General features: G+C 40.9%; 1 protein-coding gene across 10 annotated transcripts in view; it reads left to right on the top strand.

The window, feature by feature from the left end:
• Positions 1–17,695, top strand: part of PWWP2A (PWWP domain containing 2A) — a 40,100-nt gene that overhangs the window by 15,695 nt on the left and 6,710 nt on the right. For 5 of the 10 annotated variants that reach the window (XR_002339710.1, XM_021076910.1, XM_005674533.3 and 2 more), the window contains exon 2: positions 6,528–7,492. Coding sequence is in view for 8 of the 10 variants with exons in the window: in XM_021076910.1 (XP_020932569.1) it covers positions 6,528–7,492 (965 nt within the window). In the remaining 2 variants the exon portion in view is untranslated. Of the gene's footprint in view, positions 1–6,527; positions 9,169–15,959; positions 16,039–17,695 lie in introns of those variants that run through there. The other 5 variants (XM_021076907.1, XM_021076912.1, XM_021076913.1 and 2 more) reach the window with 3 other exon arrangements.

Genomic DNA, 17,695 nt, shown 5'->3' on the forward strand with positions numbered 1-17,695 from the left:
TGGTCCAGACAACACTGGGGCCTAGGAGTTCTCTGGTAGCTCAGTGGGTTTTAAGGATTTGGTGGTGCCTCTGCTATGACTCTGGTTACTGCTGTGTTGTGGGTTTGATCCTGGCCTGAGAAATTCCGATTGCTAGGGGCTTGGCCAAAAAAAAAAAAGCTGCAAAACATTGGGGCCTATCTCAACTAACCCTCCTGAACTTTTTTCCTGAGCATTTCTTTGGCATTTATATTAGCTGAAGATTATTTTTCATAGTGTTTTTCTTTTGCCTTGACACATAATAACTATTAAGTCTCAATATTCTCCCTCTGCAAAATTTTGACACTCATTACTCCTAAATTATTAAGATGAGAGCTAATTTTGAAACTTTTTATAGATTTATAGGAATTCACAAAGATAGTGTAGGGTGGTCTCTCACTTTACATGGTTTTCCCCAAAAACTTTTTTTTTTTTTTAGGGCCACACCTATGCAGTGGGGAAATTGCTAGGCTAGGGGTTGAATTAGAGCTACTCCTGCCAACCACAGCAACGCCAGGTCTGAGTAGCATCTGTGACCTACCCCACAGCTCATGAAAATGCCAGATCCTTAACCCACTGAGTGGGGCCAAAGATCAAACCTGCATCTTCATGAATACTAGTTGGTTTTGTTTCCACTGAGCCAGACTGAGAACTCCGGCTTTGAAACTTCTGAGTGTAGTTGTGGGCTACCTGTGGACCCCTGTACATACACGTTATACACATAAATGAAGCAGATTCACTGCAGTTATATGTATTTACACTGTGATTTTTTTTTTTTAATGTAAATTATAGTTGTGGGAGTTCCTGTTGTGGCTCAGCAGGTTAAGATTAAGAACCCGAGTAGTATCAATGAAGATGAGGGTTCAATTCCTGGCTTCAGCATTGGGGTGATCTGTGGTGTAGGGTGCAGATGTAGTTCAGATCCGGGTTGCTGTGGCTGTGACGGAGGCCAGCAGCTGCAGTTCCTCTTCAACCTCTAGCCTAGAAACTTCATGTGCCGCAGGTATGGCCCTAAAAAGCAAAAAAAAAAAAATTTGATTTCACAATCAGTGTCCTCACAGGCAGTTTGAAAACATTGCCTCGGTATTAAGTGTTGTCCATGGAGGGGTAACAGCATGATTGCTAAGACAGAGTAGGACACTGATCCCCCTTTCCTCTTAAAATGATTTATCTTCTGGTTCTTTGAGGAAGTTTTGCTATTACTTAAAAATATTTTTCTGCTTTTGTCAACCCATCACCCACAATTACCAGTTTGGGCTTCTGTGTTTTTTTTTTTTCTTTTGGTGCCTGCAGATTCTATTCACCATTACATAAATAAGTGCCTTCGTGTGTTATTAGAAACATTTAATGCTTGTATTTTACATGATTAGGAGGAATGGCAAGGAAAAAGACCCTAGAAGGTGAACATACTAAATTCTACAGCTTATTCCACATAAACAACTTTAAAATAACTGGCTGGATCATCCTCACATTGAGATCATAAATTAGAGATACAGAAAGGATCCCAAACTCTAGTAATTATTAGTTGAAAATAAGATCAAGTTATTTAAATGAAGTAAGTTTTTTTTTTGTCTTTTTTTGAGGGCCGCACCCACGGCATATGGAGATTCCCAGGCTAGGGGTCTAATCAGAGCTGTAGCCACTGGCCTACGGCAGAGCCACAGCAGCGCCAGATCCGAGTCACATCTGCGCCCTACACCACAGCTCATGGAAACAGCGGATCCATAACCCACTGAGCAAGGCCAGGGATCGAACCTGCAACCTCATGGTTCCTAGTTGGATTCATTTCCGGTGAGCCACGATGGGAACTCCATAAATGAAGTAAATAAAATGAAGTAATTTCTAACCAAGAAAAAAGACTAGTATTTATTGACTTATTCATCCTCCCTTGAATCCCAAGGTAGGAAATGGTGTTATTTCCTTTTGCTTAATGTAAAAACTGAATTTAGAGAGGTTCAGTAATGTGTAAGGATACAGAGCTGGTGAAACCTGGTAAAAAAAAAAGATAATCGCAGCTTAGTTATTCCTAATAAAAGGAAGGATATTTGGAGTTACTGTTGTGGCTCGGTGGGTTAAGAACCCTACCGTGAGGATGAGGATTTGATCCCAGGCCTTGCTCAGTGGGTTAAGGATCTGGTGGTGTTGCTGCATGCTGCAGTGCAGGTCGAAGATGTGGCTCAAAAACAGTGGCTGTGGTGTAGCCTGGTAGCTGTGGCTCCAATTTGATCCCTAGCCTGGGAACTTGCATATGCTGCAGGTATGGCCCTAAAAATTTTTTTTGTATTAAAAAGGAAGGATTTATCCTTTGTTCAATTATGGAAATATCTGAAAGTTCAATGGGGCAAAATGATGGTTTCTTTTTTTTTTAATATATATATATATATATATTTTTTATTTTCCCACTGTACAGCAAGGGGGTCAGGTTATCCTTACATGTATACATTACAATTACATTTTTTTCCCCCACCCTTTCTTCTGTTTCAACATGAGTATCTAGACATAGTTCTCAATGCTATTCAGCAGGATCTCCTTGTACATCTATTCTAAGTTGCGTCTGATAAGCCCAAGCTCCCGATCCCTCCCACTCCCTCCCCCTCCCATCAGGCAGCCACAAGTCTCTTCTCCAAGTCCATGATTTTCTTTTCTGAGGAGATGTTCATTTGTGCTGGATATTAGATTCCAGTTATAAGTGATAAAAATGATGGTTTCTTAATACAAGTTAGAAAATTTTATTAATACAAATAGTGGTCTCACTTCAGATGAGTTGTTTTATGCAGCTCCACATTAAAACACAAAACCTCTTTCTTGTCATCTTGAAAAAGTGGTTATTGAGCACGCACATATGAGAGAAGATCAGATGCTCAAAGTGCCTTGCAATTAATAGTCAGGAAGGCTAACACTTAGGTACCAAACGCTGTGCTAGACTAGAAAACTGCTTTTCCCCAAGTCTGATGTAGTGGGGAATGTGTCCTTTGTAGATTAAACCCAGACCCAAACTTGTCCCACCCTAGGTAAAAAAGGCTTTCCTCTTCACTTAGTGGTTTGTACTTGCTATACCTTACTGGATTGTGGTAGCGAAGCTAGCAAACGACTTAAGGAAGAAACCATTTAGGCACTGAAACTAGATATCCTGGTGTTGGCTCTTCCTCTGTTCCTGCCAAAGTTTGGGTGTATCTACAGCCCTAAAGAACTTGATCTTTTCTTTTGTCTTTTTGCTTTTTCTAGGGCCACTCGCGCAGCATATGGAGGTTCCCAGGCTAGGGAGCCAGTCACAGCTGTAGCCTCGCGGCCTACACCAGAGCCACAGCAACTCAGGATCCGAGCTGCATCTGCAACCTACACCATAGCTGACGGCAATGCCAGATCCTCAACCCACTGAGCAAGGCCAGGTACTGAACCTGCAACCTCATGGTTCCTAGTCAGAATCTTAAACCACTGTGCCACGTTGGGAACTCTCCGATCTCAAGATTTCTTGCCAATAAATATATTCTGTACTTTTTTGGGTACATAGGACTTTTTATAGACAGAGAACCAAGACTCATTCTTTGGAAAAGCAGACCTATAAACACCTGCATCTAATAATGTTAGGACTACTTTGTGATGCCTAGATGCTTGTCCTTGGGCTCTAGGCACCTCTGCCTTAGAGGATAGGTATTAGAATTGTATTGTGTTCAATACCATTTGTTCACATGTATAGGATGTAATTATTTGGTACTGTTTTTTTTTTTTTTTTCCCCACCTTAGGGCCACACCCTCGGCATATGGAGGTTCCCATGCTAGGGGTCCAATCGGAGCTACAGCTGCCAGCCTACGCCACAGCAGCGCAGGATCTGAGCTACATCTGTGACCTACACAGTAGCTCACAGCAATGCTAGATCCTTAACCCACTGAGCAAGGCCAGGGATTGAACCCTCAACCTCATGGTTATTAGTCGGATTTGTTTCTGCTGTGCCACAAGGGGAACTCCAGTGTTTTTTTTTTTTTTTTTTTTTTTTTTTTTTTTTGTCTGTTGTTGTTGATGTTGTTGTTGCTGTTGTTGCTATTTCTTGGGCCGCTCCCGCGGCATATGGAGGTTCCCAGGCTAGGGGTTGAATTGGAGCTGTAGCCACCGGTCTACGCCAGAGCCACAGCAACTCGGGATCTGAGCCGCGTCTGCAACCTACACCACAGCTCACAGCAACGCCGGATCGTTAACCCACTGAGCAAGGGCAGGGACCGAACCCGCAACCTCATGGTTCCTAGTCGGATTCGTTAACCACTGCGCCACGACGGGAACTCCCCTGGTTTTGTTTTTTGGTGCAGAAATCTAAGTATAGCAAGTTTAGATTTAAGGGTTTTTTTATTTATTTTTCTTTTGTTTAGGGCTGCATGCAGCATATGGAAGTTCCCAGGCTAGGGGTTGAATCAGCACCGCAGCTGCTAGCCTATGCCACAGCCACAGCAATTCGGGATTCAAGCCACATCTGTGACCTAGACCACAACTCAGCAATGCTGGATCCTTAATCATCTGAGAGAGATCAGGGATCAAACCAGCATCCTCACAGGAATTCCTAGATTCACAGGTCTTTTGTGTTTAGCTCATTTATACGTCTGCGTGAGCAGGAAGGTTATTTGACCCCTGTTTGATTAGAAACTGATAATTGTAAAGACTTGTGTTCCATGCAAGGACTTTGCAAATTAGGTCTGGACCCGCAAGGACGTTTTTTTTTCTTTTTTAGATCACATCCGAGGCATATGGAGGTTCTCAGGCTAAGGGTCGAATCTGAGGTACAGCTGCCGGCCTACACCTCAGCCACAGCACAGAGCCACAGCAATGCAAGATCTGAGCTGCATCTGTGACCTACCCTATGGCTTATGGCAGCGCTGGATGCTTAACCCACTGAGCAAGACCAGGGATTGAACTCGAATCCTGAGGGATACTAGTCATATTTGTTTTTGTTGTGCCACAATGGGAACGCCCTGAAAGGAAGTGTTGAAATTCATTTAATGCATCTGCCTAGTATCAGAAGAAATGAAAATAGACCAGAGTAGGAAAAAGACAGTTATTAACGGAAAAGATAATATAAGGTCAAGCGTTTTTTTTTTTTTTTTTGCTTAAGTGTATATTTATATATGTATATATGCATGTATGTATACATACATAAAACACTTTCCTGGATTGCAGTGTGAAGATATTTCTTAATATATGATGTTATTTTAAAAAGCTAGTGGGGGAGTTCCCATCGCGGCGCAGTGGAAACGAATCCAACTAGGAACTATGAGGTTGCGGGTTTGATCCCTGGCCCTTGCTCAGTGGGTTAAGGATCTGGCGTTGCTGTGAGCTGTGGTGTTGGTTGAAGACTCAGCTCAGATCTGGTGTTGCTGTGGCTCTGGTGTAGGCCAGCGGCAATAGCTCCAATTGGACCCCTAGCCTGGAAACCTCCATATGTTGAGGGCTCCACCATAAAAAGACAAAAACAGAAGATAAATACATAAAAAGCTAGTGGGAGTTCCCATCGTGGCTCAGTGGTAACAAATTGGACTAGTATCACTGAAGATCCTCGCTAAGTGGATTCAGAATCTGGCATTGCCATGAACTGTGGTGTAGGTCGCAAATGCGGATTGGATCCCGTGTTGCTGTGGTGGCTGCAGCTCTGATTTGACCCCTAGCCTGGGAACTTCTATATGCTGCAAGTGCGGCACTAAAAAGGTTAAAAAAAAAAAAAAAGCTAGAAACCTCTGCTTCTGCGGTAATTTGTGAATCTGAATTTCCAGTATTTTTGTGGTTGCTTTTTTTCTTCTTGGTAGGAATGGGGGGTCAGGGTGGATAAAAGGCTTAAGAGTTACAGTAGAAGTTCCTACTGGGCTGCAACGGGAGCTCTGTGATGCAGGTTTGATCCTTGGCACAGCACAATTTAAGGATCTAGTGTTTCCACATCTGTAGGTCGGATATGATCCCTGATCCCGGAACTCCATGTGCCAAGGGGTGGCCAAAATAGAAAGAAAAAAGAGGGTAGAAGAGTAAAGAAGCAAATGTCTTTGAATCTTTAGTGTTTAAACAGTAAAGTGGAGATGGGATTTTAGTGATTAAAAATTTTGGGGTAGTTAAGGCTCACTCTGCTTGTGAAGCTTTTAAAAGCTATTATAGCCAGAGGAAGATACATATGTTACAGATTTATAACTGCATTTATTGAATATGCTGTCTATAGTTGAGGGAATGTTGTATCAAATGACATTAAACATTAAGCTACCTGATAGCACATCCTTTCTGATTCAAGACGGGCAAGATCTGTTTTAGATAATGTCAGTTATTCTGGCATTGCTTAGAGCACTAAGTATTTCTCCTCAAGTTTACCTAAAATGTAAGACCAAAAAAAGGAATGCTTTAGCACTTTTGCAGGGAGGTGTTCTTACATAGGTTTTTTTTTTTTTTTTTAAATGTGAAATAGTTTTCAAGAAGGCTCAAATAAACATCGGTTTCAAGAAAATTAAAGACCTTAACTTAATGGCTCTTTTCCTTTCTTTCAAAGGTTTGGGCCCCATGGGATCCCTGTGACAATATTTCCCAAAAGGGAATATAAGGATAAACCTGAAGCCATGCAGCTCCAAAGTAATACATTCCAAGCAGGGACAGAAGTGAAGCGGGAAGTGAATGGTGCTGTTCCTGATGTCCCTTCTCCTGTCCCACCTCCCGAGCTGAGCTTGGCCGAAAGCCTGTGGACTTCCAAACCACCGCCTCTCTTCCATGAAGGAGCACCTTATCCTCCCCCTTTGTTTATCAGGGACACATATAACCAATCAATACCTCAGCCACCTCCTCGGAAAATTAAGCGACCCAAACGAAAAATGTACAGGGAAGAACCTACTTCAATAATGAATGCTATTAAACTACGACCCAGGCAAGTCTTGTGTGACAAATGCAAAAACAGTGTTGTTGCTGAAAAAAAAGAAATTAGAAAAGGTAGTAATGCAAGTGACTCTTCTAAATATGAAGATAAAAAACGGAGAAATGAAAGTGTAACTACTGTGAACAAAAAACTGAAAACTGACCATAAAGTGGATGGGAAAAACCAAAACGAAAGCCAGAAAAGAAATGCTGTGGTTAAGGTTTCAAATATTGCTCACAGCAGAGGCAGAGTAGTCAAAGTTTCTGCTCAGGCAAATACATCAAAAGCTCAGTTAAGTACTAAAAAAGTGCTCCAGAGTAAGAACATGGATCATGCAAAAGCTCGGGAAGTTTTGAAAATTGCCAAAGAAAAGGCACAGAAGAAGCAAAGTGACACCTCTACGTCCAGAAGTGCGCATTCAAAAGTCCATTTCACACGTCGATATCAGAATCCTAGCTCAGGTTCCCTTCCACCCCGGGTTCGTTTAAAACCACAGAGGTACAGGAATGAAGAAAATGACTCTTCTCTGAAGACAGGACTGGAGAAAATGCGGAGTGGCAAGATGGCACCCAAGCCTCAGTCCCGCTGCACCTCTACGCGCTCAGCAGGTGAGGCCCCTTCAGAAAATCAGAGTCCTTCCAAAGGCCCTGAAGAGGCCAGCAGTGAGGTTCAGGACACAACTCAAGTGCCTGTGCCTGGTGAGCAGGATGAACCACAGACACTGGGCAAAAAGGGCAGCAAAAGCAATATCTCTGTTTACATGACCCTAAATCAAAAGAAATCTGACTCTTCCAGTGCTTCAGTGTGTAGCATTGATAGCACAGATGATTTGAAATCCTCCAACTCTGAGTGTAGTTCTTCTGAAAGCTTTGATTTTCCTCCAGGGTGTATGCATGCACCTTCCACCTCCACTCCCTCCTCTTCAAAGGAAGAGAAAAAGCTCAGTAATTCCTTGAAAATGAAAGTCTTTTCCAAAAACGTCTCTAAGTGTGTCACACCAGATGGCAGGACCATATGTGTAGGGGACATTGTTTGGGCCAAGATATATGGCTTCCCCTGGTGGCCAGCCCGTATTCTTACTATAACTGTGAGCCGGAAAGATAACGGCCTTTTAGTCCGACAGGAGGCCCGTATTTCATGGTTCGGGTCTCCAACAACATCTTTCCTGGCTCTTTCGCAACTCTCCCCCTTTTTAGAAAACTTCCAGTCACGCTTTAATAAGAAGAGAAAGGGCCTGTATCGCAAGGCTATCACAGAGGCAGCTAAGGCTGCCAAGCAGCTGACCCCTGAAGTGCGGGCTTTGTTGACCCAGTTTGAAACGTGAACATGGACAGTAAAGGTAGGCAAGAACCTTTGGAAGGCACCACAGATTTTCTAGTCTACGAAATAGCTTGGCCAAACTGGAGAGAGATTGCACTCAGTTGGCTGCTTTTTTATACTTAACCTTATAGCCATTTTTAGACCGAGAAGCTTAAACTGAACCAAGGAATCAAATTTTGTCTTAAGGAAGTGATATTTTAGCAGTGTTTTTCAGTTTTGAAGTCTAATATCATCCCAAGGCATAGGAGCCATAGCCTCAACTGAAAATGAATTTTTGCAGGGACTGTTAATTGACATTTGTATCTAGTACTGTGTGTATGTGTGTATATATACATAGATACATACACATAGAAAATATAGCCTGTCACTATGTGACACAGGTTGCATATTTGGGATCATAGTAAGGGCTGGTGAGCTGGGGGAATAGTTTGGATGTTTAATGACTACTTGTCTTTTAATTAATGCACACTTTGCCGTTCTATGTGCATAATGGCACAAGAGTTTGATACTTAGTAGTTTGACAAACTGAGATGCTTGCTGTTGAGTTCCAGACTGGGGAAATAGCCCAGTATAGGGGAATTAAGACTGTCAAGGCTGGCTAGGTTTGAATCATTACTCTCTTTTGTTTAATGGAGACTTAAAAACTTTCAAACTTCTGGTTTGGGAGTTTAGATAGGTTTGTCTTTGGATATGTAAATAGTTGACTGCTAAATTTGGTCAGATTTCTCCTGACTGACAGACTGTTCCTAAATTCTTAGGATACGTCCTGGTAAATTACACTTTGTGAATTCATTGTCATATGTGTAATTATTGCGTTTTTGGATGTACCTAGTTTGATAATTTTTAAAAAATATTTCCGTTTAAGGTATCTGTTTGCAGGTCAGAAAATGAAAAAATGTAATTGTGTAATGCTCTGAAATGTAAAAAAAAAAAAAAGCTGTAAATAAAATCGACTAAATCCAAATTATTTGTGTGTGTTTCTCAAAAAGCTTTGAAAAATTTCAAGATGGTAGAAAATTATTTGTATTAGTGTCTAGAGAAGGTGAAAAATCACTTATTTTCCTGTCTGCCCTATCAGGGAATATATAATACTCTGAGCATAGATAAAATTCAAATAAGTAATCAATATATTCTTAAAATGAGGTTTTGTAGTATAGAGGTCTGGTATGCTTCTAGGTTTGAGAATAGAAGCAATTTCTATTCTGCCAATTTCTCATAAGTGTGTGGGTTTTAATTTTCTCATTTTGAGCCTAATACTTCATCACATGCCTCTTTTTTCTTTCTTTCTTTTTTTTTTTATCATTTGGGTAATTACAACCAGTCTCTTTTCTGCTTGGTCTTATGCCTCACATATCATTACTTTTGGGGCTTATACTATTTTCTACAAGGTCCATTTATTTGTCCCTTAGAGTTGATTTCTTATATTCCATTTTTATCTTTGTATCCTTAAAAATCTGAATGCCTGTGGAGGCAAGTTTGTTCTAAAAACTTTTAAGTTGCTTTCATACTTTTTTGTCTAACTTTTAATGTCAATTTGACACTTTTAAAGAGAACTTTTTATGGATTTCTAAGTAACCAGTTTGAAATACCTTAGTTACTATGGAATTATGGGGAAGATTAATGGAGGTTAAAAATTGTAGTCTTTTGACAGCTTTCTTAAGCTTATGGACTTCTTTGATTTATCTAAGGATTCTGTAAAAGCAAGTAGAGTTTCTCCTTGGGAACTCAGTCAATGCTTTTTGATTATAATAAACACACAATTTTAAAAAAGGTTTCACTTGAATAGAACATATTCTTTCCTGCAAACAGAAACAATTATACTATTTGGAAAATTCTTTTATTATAACAGGTTGAAAGAAGTTCACAGTATGATTGAGAGGCTTTAAGGAAATATCTTAAAAGATATTCCAAGTATTTCAGACTAGTAAATTTGTTCATTCAGATAATTTTCAGAGTTTGAAATCTAAGGTGCAAAAAGATTTAAATCAGGCGAAGCAGAGTCATCAATGTTATAATCCAAGGCTTTGCGTAGTGATCCAGGTGAGTTATATATAACATAGTGGTTTTAACACTGAATATTCCTAATGCAGTCAACTGCTCAGGCAAATGGGCCCTTATGGCATAAACCAAATTTGATTTGTTACAGAAGCCATGGGGAAAAAGAAGAAAATGATAAAATCATGATTGTTGTGTTCGAAAATAACAATTTGATATAGTCCATACCTTTGAGGGAAAAGTTGAAGCATAATCACAGATGTGCGTGATCTCTAATTAGGCCAAATAATCCCTCTGTTTTAAACCAGGTGTCTGGCGTATTTATCTGAAGTTTTAACAAGAAATCTTAAGGAATTTCTATAATCTATAAGATGTACTGTATATTCTAGACACTAATCCAACAGTTGCATGTTAAACAATGTTTTATTCACATAGAAATTTCTTAAGCAGCTAAGATAGCAGTCCAGTACCTACTGTATATGGAGACAGAGTTGAGGGGAAGTGTAGCCAATTAGTTCTTAGATTTCTTTTAACAACAAAAAGGAGACCCTTTTTGTATGGAGGTAAACATGGATTTTTTTTCCCATTGCAGAGAGAAAACTAGGCTTAGGCCAAAACTGTGGTCTAAGAAAAGTGTCTAGAACAGGATTAGTAAGAGGGGGAAACTAAGTGAGGAAAAAAACTAAAGGTGTTTTTCTAAAACTCTCGAGAGATGTAAAGCTTTAAAGTGTTTTACCGTTTTATAGGGGTCTGTTCTTTAAATTTGGAAGGGACTCCCATTTATAGATCGGGAACAAGAGACCTGAGGTAACAGTAAGACAGAAAGTAGAATTCACTAGTGTGAAGTCCATTTGCAGGACTTGGGGAGTTTATAAGTAATTTTAGATTGGTACTAAACAGAAAAGGCAATATACCCAAATTACAGAAATAAGGATGGTCTGCAGGCAAAGGAATTGGAACAATAAGATCAGCTAAATGAATATAACTTCATTAGGTCTGAACTTGTAATTTGTAAAACACTGAGCACTACTGGTAATGTTGAAGAGAAGATATACATTTACATCCCTTTATATATAAAATGCAGAATACCTGAATTGGGAATTGGAAATATGTTAAACTTATCTTTTGCACATTTTAAATTGTGAGTTTTTCTACACTTAATGCTGCGTTGGTTCACATTTGTTAGTGCTTGTAGCAGAGTGGCAGATGTCTAGAAAAGATAATGTTTTAATTCAGGACAGTGTTTTGTGTCCAGTGGTGGCCTCCAGTAGAGCATTTGCTAGAAAGAATGCTTGATGAACCTATTTATAAGTTGGGACAAATTTAGTGTTTGCTTTGATATTGTACTAATAAGATTGCTATTAAAACTGAAATTCCTAATAGAGGGAATTCATAAATAGAACCGAAAGCTGGTTACATGCCAATTACCAGGAGAAATAAAATGGCTAATCTGCCTTTTACCTAGTTCTGACTTAGTTAACATAGTCTTTCATATTCTGTATTTACAGTTTACTCCTTCATTCAACAAAGAGTGAATAGAATTTTAAGAAATGAAAGCTTGGAGTTCCCACTGTGGCATAATGAGATCTGAGGTATCTCTGGATTGCTGGGACACAGGTTCGGTCCCTGGCTCAGCACAGTGGGTTAAAGGATCTGGCGTTGCTGCAGCTACTGCTGAGATCTCATCCTGTCCCTGGCCTGGGAACTACATATGCTGCAGTGTGGCTCAGCAGGTTAAGAATCCATCATGGTGTCCTTGAGCATGCAGGTTTGATCCCTGCCCTCAGGGTTTTGGATCCAGTGCTGCTGCAGCTGTGGTGTAGGTCACAGACTCTGCTTGGATCCCATTTGCTATGGCTGTGGTGTTGGCTGGCAGCTACAGCTCCGATTCGACCCTTAGCCTGGGAATTTCCATATGCTGAAGGTACAGCCTTGGGGTGGGGGGGTGGGTGAGGGGCATGACTTGAGTGGGAGCTTTTTTCCCTTAACTTTTTTTGAGACTTTAGGTGAAATCATTTTTTCCTTCATACTAATAGAGGATTGTGATTCGCTGAGCTTTTTTTTTGTATTTAAAAAATTGTTAGATAGACTTAACATAAAGTTTACCATTTTGGCCTTACCCACAGCATGCTGAAGTTCCCAGGCCAGGGACTGAATCTGTATCACATCAGTGAAAGTGCCGGATCCTTAACTCGCCAGGCCACCAGGGAACTCCCATTTTTCAGTGTATAGTTCTGTGGCATTAAATACCATCCACATTGTTGGATGGTACCATCCATCTATAATTTGGGTTTTTGATATAAATCTTTTAAGTTTGAATGGCATTGCTTTTGAAGATGTTAGGAAATTAAGTCACAGCAGTGCTCTTAGGCACTGGTTGGTTCATAGTACTGGCAGCCTGGCTTCCTGCACTCCTTCCTAGTCAGCCTGCAGTCCTGCACCAGTCTTTTTTTTTTTTTTTTTGTCTTTTTTGTCTTTGTTGTTGTTGTTGTCATTGTTGCTATTTCTTGGGCCGCTCCCGCGGCATATGGAGGTTCCCAGGCCAGGGGTCGAATCGGAGCTGTAGCCACCGGCCTACGCCAGAGCCACAGCAACGCGGGATCCGAGCCGCGTCTGCAACCTACACCACAGCTCACGGCAACGCCGGATCGTCAACCCACTGAGCAAGGGCAGGGATCGAACCCGCAACCTCATGGTTCCTAGTCGGATTCGTTAACCACTGCGCCACGACGGGAACTCCGTGCACCAGTCTTAATGGTGCCGTTTCTAAGAACTATAACTGCTTTAGGTCAATGTGCATGACTGCCTTTATCTAGTAATTACTCTTAAGAGTAGTTTTTAGCTTAAAACTACTACCTCCTAGTGACAAAAGCAATAGTTTTAGACAATTTTATGAATATGGAAACCATTTAAATGGTTTCAGTAGTGGAGTTAGTTTCCATAATTTATATATATACCATCACACTCTTTGCCGTATTTTTATAAAATGTGTACTATTACAAATTTTTTTTTGGTCTTTTTTAGGGCCACACCCTCAGCATGTGAAGTTCCTGGGCAAGGAGTCAAATTGAGTTGCAGCTGCCGGACTCCGCCCCAGCCACAGCAACACCAGATCTGAGCTGCATCCATGACCTACATGGAAGCTTGTGGCAACACCAGATCCCTAACCCACTGAGCAATGCCAGGGATTGAACCTGCATGCTCATGGATACTATTTGGGTTCTTGACGTGCTGAGCCACAATGGGAACTCCTTGTTTTTTCTACTTTTTATGTCTTTACTATCAATGGAAAATGAACATGCCTAGACATAGGTAGATAATTCTATTAAGAGTCTAAGATCTTATATACAACACTTTGGTAGGAAATACTAAGTTGTATACCATTCCTTTAAATCATCTTGTTTAGATTGAGTCAAAATTTTTTTTCTTCTTTTTTTTAGGGCTATACTCAGGGCATATGGAAGTTCCCAGGCTAGGGGTCGAATCAGAGCTGTAGCTGCTGGCCTACACTACACAGCTCTGTGGCATCAGAGCCTCATCTGTGTCCTGTGCCACAGCTCATGGCAACACTAGATCCTTAACCTACTGAAAGGCTAGGAATTGAACCCATATCCTCATGGATACTTGTTGGGTTCATTTCTGCTGAGCGGAACTCCCAAATTTTGATGAATCTAATCTCTGAGAAAGCTAACTGCCAAACTTGAGTTTTTGCTTAGAGATTTCCTATGTTATGTAAGCATAAACTAAAGATTGGCTGTGGGGATGTGTAAAACAAGAAGAAACTCTAGACTCAAAAGGTATAAGGATTTAGGAGTTTCTGTTGTGGCTCAGCGGAAACGAATCTGACTAGTATCCATGAGGACGCAGGTTCTATCCCTGGCCTTGCTCAGTGGGTTAAGGATCCGGCATTGCCAGGAGCTGTGGCATAGGTCGCAGATGCAGCTTAGATCCTGTGTTGCTGTGGCTGTGGCATAGGCCAGCTGCTGCAGCTCCGATTGGACCCCTAGCCTGAGAACTTCCATATACCACGGGTGCAGCCCTAAAAAGCAAAAAAAAAAAAAACCAAAAAAAACCGCCAAAAAACAAACAAAAAAAAACCCCAAAAAAGTATAAGGATTTATTCAAATAATGAATTTGTGTCAAGTTCTCATTTTTTAATAAAAAATTTGGATGGCTGTATATAGTGTCTAAATTGTAGGCCTTCTATTGGACATTTTTTTTTTTAATAAATTTCATAAAACTTAGATGTGGAGGAGTTGCTGCGGTGGCTCAGTGGTTAATGAATCCGACTAGGAACCATGAGGTTGCTTGCGGGTTTGATCCCTTGTCTACTCAGTGGCTTAAGGATCCAGCGTTGCCGTGAGCTGTGGTGTAGGTTGCAGACGCGGCTTGGATCCACGTTGCTGTGGCTCTGGCGTAGGCCGGTGGCTACAGCTCTGATTAGACCCCTAGCCTGGGAACCTCCATATGCCATGGGAGTGGCCCCAGAAAAGGCAAAAAGACAAAAAAAACCAAAAAACAAAAAAACTTAGATGTTGAAAATGGCCTGTTTTATAATAACTGGTCTGAACTCAAAATATGAATTAAATGTTTTTCTTTAAATTCCTTATATTTCTAAGATCTCAATGAAAAATAAGTTGAATAAAATGGCCATTATTCAAATATGGAATTTTCCTTCTATCATAATATGACAATTTACCTCCTTTTGTTAAAGCCTTAGAAATCTTTTACTGCCCCAAACCATGATTTAAACTTAATTATAATTTTTTCTATCCCAGTGCAGATATCTAGAGGAAAAACGAGTTCCCAGCCTGTTGTGGCTTAGCGGGTTAAGAACCCAACTGATATCCATGAGGATGCAGGTTTGATTCCTGGCCTTGCTCAGTGGGTTAAGGATCCTGTGTTGCTGAGAGCTGTGGTGGAGGTTGCAGATAGGGGCTCGGATGCTGCATGGCTGTGGCTGCAGCATAGGCCAGGAGCTGCAGCTCAGTCTCCCAGCTGCAGCTCCAATTTGACTGCTAGCCTGAGAACTTTCATATGCTGCAGATGCAGCCCTAAAAAGTAAACAGAGGAAAAAGGAAAACAGATGCTCCACAACTAAAATGTTAAGACTTGTTATAATCACACTTTTTCCCTTATGTAAATTTAAAAGTTTGTAATTACAATGCATATCAAGTTTTAGCAAGGGCTTGTTTTTTGTTTTTAAATTTTTTTTTTTTTTTGTCTTTTGTCCTTTTAGGGCCGCACCCTCGGCATATGGAGGTTCCCAGGCTAGGGGGTCTAATTGGAGCTATAGCTGCCAGCCTATGTACGTCAGAGCCACAGCAACACCAGATCAAAGCTGTGCCTGTAACCTACACCACAGCTCATGCACCTTGGCGTATGGAGGTTTCCAGGCTAGGAGTCTAATTGGAGCTATAGCCTCCGGCCTACGCCAGAGCCACAGCAGCGTGGGATCTGAGCCACCTCTGTGACCTACACCACAGCTCACGGCAATGCCAGATCCTTAACCTACTACTGAGCAAGGCCAGGAATTGAACCCCCAACCTCATGGTTCCTAGTCGGATGCTTTAACCACTGTGCCATGATGGGAACTGCCCTGTTTTTTAAATATTTAATATAATTCTGTAGTTTCAGTGTACCTCAGTTCTCTGCAGTCAAAGTCTGCTTACAAGCTACCAAGAAGGCCTAGAAGTAATAAATTTTTTTTCCCCAGGAGAAGTATAAGTTTTTTGCTTATGTGGGGATACTCTTTTTTAGAAATGTGAGAAGATTATCCTGTTGATTACAAATGATATAAATGGATACTTAATGAGAATATTACTTGCCAGTAGTACAGGTGAGTTGGAGTGTTCCTTAACATTTTTGCACTAATAGTACTCATAATCAGTCCTTCATTGCGCAAAGAAGCATTCTTTTTCACTTTTCAGGCATTTGGTTGATGAAAGTACAGGCTCTTGGGACAGATTTCTAGGCTAAGCCTGACTTGGATCTGCCACTTAGAAGCTATGTGATCTTAGGCAGGTTACCTCAGTTTCATCATCTGTGAAATGGGGGAGAGTAATAGTACCTCCTCAAAAGGTAATTGGAAGAATCTGAATGTTTAAAGCAATAAAGTGCCTCGCTTAAGATTTGCATAAATACTTGCTGTCATCACCACAATTACCACTTTGTGTGGCATAGAAATTTCATTTAGGTAACTTTTGATGGTATCTTTCTGCAACATATAGATGAAAAAAGTGTTACAGAAATATTATTCTTACTTGAAAATTCCAGTAATCATAGTATGATTGGCCAAAACTAAAGTAGCCATGCACTGACTGGTTCCAACAGGCATTTGTGGAGGGCTACTGGGTTGGCAGTTATAGGGATTATGGTGAGGGTAGAGGTGCATTAACATATTTAGACTCTTGAATGAAAAAGTAATTGTGATTCAGACACTTATGTACTAATGAGCAGTCACCAGCTCTGAAGCCTGGCACATCTCACATCCTTTCAAAGGCATGAGAAGTATCTGAGCTGGTGGGTTCAGTGGAGTAGAGGTCATTTTAGGAGGACTTTCCAAAGGTATTAGAACCTCAAAGCTGTACTGTTAGCTTTTAAGTTGTGCAGATTAGCTGAGTTTTCCTGGACAGTGGTGTTCTGCCAAGTGGTGAAAAAGCAGACTTTAACATTGCCTTTTTATTGCCATATTTTGGTGTGAGTCCTGTTGTGCTGCAGTTTGTCTAAAACTCTAGAAAATTAACTGGTTAGAAAAATAATATTAAGACTAGAAAACCATGGAGTTTCCATTGTGGTGCAGCGGAAATGAATCCAACTAGTATCCATGAGGATGTGGGTTTGATCCTTGCCCTCGCTTAGTCGGTTGAGGACCCAGCATTTCCCTGAGCTGGATGTGGTGTAGGTCACAGATGCAGCTTTGATCCTGTGTTGCTGTGGCTGTCGTGTAGGCCGGCAGCTGCAGCTCTGATTTGACCCCTAGCCTGGGACTTGCATATGCCGTGGGTTCAGCCCTGAAAACAAAAAACAAAAGACTAGGAAACCAGAATGTCTGTTACAAAATGAGGCACTTATTTATGCCTTTCCTTGTTGTTCATATTGCATTTTTCTACATTGTATAAGAGAAAATTTATATCAACTGTCCAGGAAGACAGTAGCTACATGTATATAATCTTAATTCTTCAGTTTTTAGTTCTGGGCTTTGCTTTAAGAGTGTGACCTCCTCTGCTCCTTTCTCACAATCTGAAAGGGAGATGGGGAGATTGAATGTTTATTTTCCTCGTTCTGATTTGCCCCTTTATATCTTTGCTGCGTCCCAGGAATAGCTGCCATTGTTGCATGTAAGCTTTCTCTTCAAGGACAAAATAAGTAATTTCCAGTGAAATTGTAGCCTTTTATCAGGGCCGTCTTCTTATTTTTTTTCTTTTTCAATGCGGTCTCCTTACTTTTACGCTTCATTGCCAGCGTGCCCTGGCCCTTGCTAATGGATCCTATGA

This window comes from Sus scrofa, chromosome 16 (assembly GCF_000003025.6).
Source record: "Sus scrofa isolate TJ Tabasco breed Duroc chromosome 16, Sscrofa11.1, whole genome shotgun sequence".
Lineage (NCBI taxonomy): Eukaryota > Metazoa > Chordata > Mammalia > Artiodactyla > Suidae > Sus > Sus scrofa.